We start from the raw sequence: 3947 nt of genomic DNA, 5'->3' as shown, positions 1-3947 counted from the left end.
GTGAAAATATTGTCGGGCATAAACCGGTCCGTGGCGCAAAAAAGGTTGGGGACCGGTGCATTACAGTACATTACTTAATAACTCCAAGAAGAAGGTAATTTGTTACACTACGCATTACATTACTTTTGGGTTTCTCTGTAAAATAACCTGAAAGGCTTTGTCTGATAATAAAACTACAGTCCCACAGAGCAAGTTTCTATTCACAGACTGCTGGAGTAGCTGTGAAGCACATAATGATCCTTCTTTACTTTATACTAGCACCTGGTGTGTGTGTGTGTGTGTGTGTGTGTGTGTGTGTGTGTGTGTGTGTGTGTGTGTGTGTGTACATATATATAGAAGTAGCAGCTTTATGAAATAAACTCCACAGTATTTCATTTAGCCAGTGTATTTACATCTTAGTGAGGTATTCTGGTGTGGTGCTAATTTGTGTCAGACTACATCAGACATATTTTTGCTGAGTGTCAGGAAAATGTAGTTACCTTGTTAAAAATGAAGAGTTTGATCTTGTTCTTGGGATGCTGGAGCTTCAGCAGCCGTTCGAAGAACACTGTAACAAATGGAGTGGGCTGCTGAATGAAGATGCCAATCACTACCAGAGGGTATTCATTTTCCTGTTAGAAACACACACATTAAACAAAAAATAAGTGTCATGTTCTACCAGGAAGAGGCTTTATGCCATTTTTATCAGGCATCAAAGGTAGCTTTGGGAAATAATATGGATACAGTTTGTCAGGAAATGTAAACAGACCTGAAGAGCTGTGAGTGACCGTAGATCCTCATGACACACTGTGCACCCAGACTCAAATGTCCATGTGTTGGGGATGTAGTTTCCCAGGTAGTTGATCTGGAGCTGGAAAACAGTCGTGTGCTCTTGTAGTTCATTTTATATCAATCTCATATCTAATAGTCTAACACTGGTAATCTCTTAGTCGTACTAAAAGATGAAACAGATTTTCAGAATCTCAGACATATAGGTAGATTATCATTAGATTACTGGAACGACCCCTACATACATATTATGTATCAGAATCAGTGAAGCACAGGCTGAGGTGGGGATGGCAACAATTGTCCAACCCAACTTATTAATCAACCAACACACCAACAGTTTCAGTTCATTTGAAAGCCTGATACTTAACCCAGTCCACCCAAGAAGGCAAACTAAAAAAACGGTTTTATTTGTTGTTATTCATCGTCCACCCGGGCCTCATAGGCAGGTACTAAACATGTCAGACTCAACATGGCATTTAATCTGTTATTAGACTCAATTGGCTTCTGTCAAAATGTAAAAGAACCCACCCACCACTTTAATCACACTCTAGATCTTGTTTTAACATATGGCATAGAAACTGAACATTTAACAGTGTTTCCTGAAAACCCTCTCCTGTCTGATCATTTCCTGATAACATTTACAATAATTGATTACACAGCAGTGGAGAGTAGACTTTATCACAGTAGATGTCTTTCTGAAAGCGCTGTAACTAAGTTTAAGAATATAATCCACCCACTGTTATCATCTTCAATGCCCTGTACCAACACAGAGCAGAGCAGCTATCTGAACGCTACCCCAACAGAGGTCGATTATCTTGTTAATAATTTCACCTCCTCACTACGTACGACTCTGGATACTGTAGCTCCTGTGAAAACTAAGGTCTCAAATCAGAAGTACCTGACTCCGTGGTATAATTCTCAAACACGTAGCCTAAAGCAGATGACTCGTAAGCTGGAGAGGAAATGGCGTGTCACAAATTTAGAAGATCATCATTTAGCCTGGAGAAATAGTTTGTTGCTATATCACCATATTAGAGCACTTCGCTCTCACACTGCAGGCTTACTTGTTGTTCCTAGAGTATTTAAAAGTAGAATGGGAGGCAGAGCCTTCAGTTTTCAGCTGAGAAAACTGCTGAGAGAATACAAACTCAAACTTTTTGAGCAGGTTTTATTGTTTCCATTAAAAACTGTGCGATGTGACTACAGCTTAATAACATGGAACAGATAAGTTGGTACCTTTGTTGGTCCGTTTCCGTGGACGATGACAGGCAGAGTATCATACAACACATTTCTGAGTCGTACTTGACTATCTTCAAACTTCAGCACCACATCATCTGGAAACATAAACAGATGTAAAACAACTATCAGACTTGTTTTTAAGATTTGAAATATCAAAACCATACATTTACATTTTAAATGTTTCAAGAGAACACTGAAGATAAATAGATCAGATAGACAGAAGAACAAGTTAACTACTGTAAGACCTAGCTACCACAAAACATACACAATACTGTTACTGCTGACAGTATGTCATGGTCCTAGGTCATGTGACCCAGTGTTTTGTGTTTCCTTGTATGTTGATATTCATTGTTTATGTTTTAGTCTCATTTAGTTATCTAAAGATCCTATCTACAGGGAGTGCAGAATTATTAGGCAAATGAGTATTTTGTCCACATCATCCTCTTCATGCATGTTGTCTTACTCCAAGCTGTATAGGCTCGAAAGCCTACTACCAATTAAGCATATTAGGTGATGTGCATCTCTGTAATGAGAAGGGGTGTGGTCTAATGACATCAACACCCTATATCAGGTGTGCATAATTATTAGGCAACGTCCTTTCCTTTGGCAAAATGGGTCAAAAGAAGGACTTGACAGGCTCAGAAAAGTCAAAAATAGTGAGATATCTTGCAGAGGGATGCAGCAGTCTCAAAATTGCAAAGCTTCTGAAGCGTGATCATCGAACAATCAAGCGTTTCATTCAAAATAGTCAACAGGGTCGCAAGAAGCGTGTGGAAAAACCAAGGCGCAAAATAACTGCCCATGAACTGAGAAAAGTCAAGCGTGCAGCTGCCAAGATGCCACTTGCCACCAGTTTGGCCATATTTCAGAGCTGCAACATCACTGGAGTGCCCAAAAGCACAAGGTGTGCAATACTCAGAGACATGGCCAAGGTAAGAAAGGCTGAAAGACGACCACCACTGAACAAGACACACAAGCTGAAACGTCAAGACTGGGCCAAGAAATATCTCAAGACTGGTTTTTCTAAGGTTTTATGGACTGATGAAATGAGAGTGAGTCTTGATGGGCCAGATGGATGGGCCCGTGGCTGGATTGGTAAAGGGCAGAGAGCTCCAGTCCGACTCAGACGCCAGCAAGGTGGAGGTGGAGTACTGGTTTGGGCTGGTATCATCAAAGATGAGCTTGTGGGGCCTTTTCGGGTTGAGGATGGAGTCAAGCTCAACTCCCAGTCCTACTGCCAGTTTCTGGAAGACACCTTCTTCAAGCAGTGGTACAGGAAGAAGTCTGCATCCTTCAAGAAAAACATGATTTTCATGCAGGACAATGCTCCATCACACGCGTCCAAGTACTCCACAGCGTGGCTGGCAAGAAAGGGTATAAAAGAAGAAAAACTAATGACATGGCCACCTTGTTCACCTGATCTGAACCCCATTGAGAACCTGTGGTCCATCATCAAATGTGAGATTTACAAGGAGGGAAAACAGTACACCTCTCTGAACAGTGTCTGGGAGGCTGTGGTTGCTGCTGCACGCAATGTTGATGGTGAACAGATCAAAACACTGACAGAATCCATGGATGGCAGGCTTTTGAGTGTCCTTGCAAAGAAAGGTGGCTATATTGGTCGCTGATTTGTTTTTGTTTTGTTTTTGAATGTCAGAAATGTATATTTGTGAATGTGGAGATGTTATATTGGTTTCACTGGTAAAAATAAATAATTGAAATGGGTATATATTTGTTTTTTGTTAAGTTGCCTAATAATTATGCACAGTAATAGTCACCTGCACACACAGATATCCCCCTAAAATAGCTAAAACTAAAAACAAACTAAAAACTACTTCCAAAAACATTCAGCTTTGATATTAATGAGTTTTTTGGGTTCATTGAGAACATGGTTGTTGTTCAATAATAAAATTATTCCTCAAAAATACAACTTGCCTTTT

The 3947-nt window shown here is 40.2% G+C and overlaps 2 protein-coding genes across 2 annotated transcripts in view; one reads left to right on the top strand and one right to left on the bottom strand.

Annotated features, from left to right (window-relative positions):
- The window catches only part of plod1a (procollagen-lysine, 2-oxoglutarate 5-dioxygenase 1a), a 27601-nt gene that overhangs the window by 16098 nt on the left and 7556 nt on the right, over positions 1 to 3947 (bottom strand). The window contains exons 7-9 of the mRNA XM_042229018.1: positions 2005 to 2102; positions 749 to 850; positions 480 to 611 (exon numbers count right to left, since the gene is read on the bottom strand). Of these exons, the coding sequence (XP_042084952.1) occupies positions 480 to 611; positions 749 to 850; positions 2005 to 2102 (332 nt within the window). The remainder of the gene's footprint in view (positions 1 to 479; positions 612 to 748; positions 851 to 2004; positions 2103 to 3947) is intronic.
- Positions 865 to 3947, top strand: part of kiaa2013 (KIAA2013 ortholog) — a 22684-nt gene continuing 19601 nt past the window's right edge. Inside the window, exon 1 of the mRNA XM_042229021.1 lies at positions 865 to 873. The gene's annotated coding sequence lies outside the window, so the exon portion shown is untranslated. The remainder of the gene's footprint in view (positions 874 to 3947) is intronic.

The sequence above is a fragment of the Haplochromis burtoni genome, unplaced genomic scaffold, assembly GCF_018398535.1.
Source record: "Haplochromis burtoni strain Fernald_Lab_line unplaced genomic scaffold, NCSU_Asbu1 Contig_374, whole genome shotgun sequence".
Taxonomy (NCBI): Eukaryota; Metazoa; Chordata; class Actinopteri; order Cichliformes; family Cichlidae; genus Haplochromis; species Haplochromis burtoni.
The sequence above is the reverse complement of the archived record's forward strand: the minus strand, read 5'-3'. Positions and strand labels throughout refer to the sequence as shown.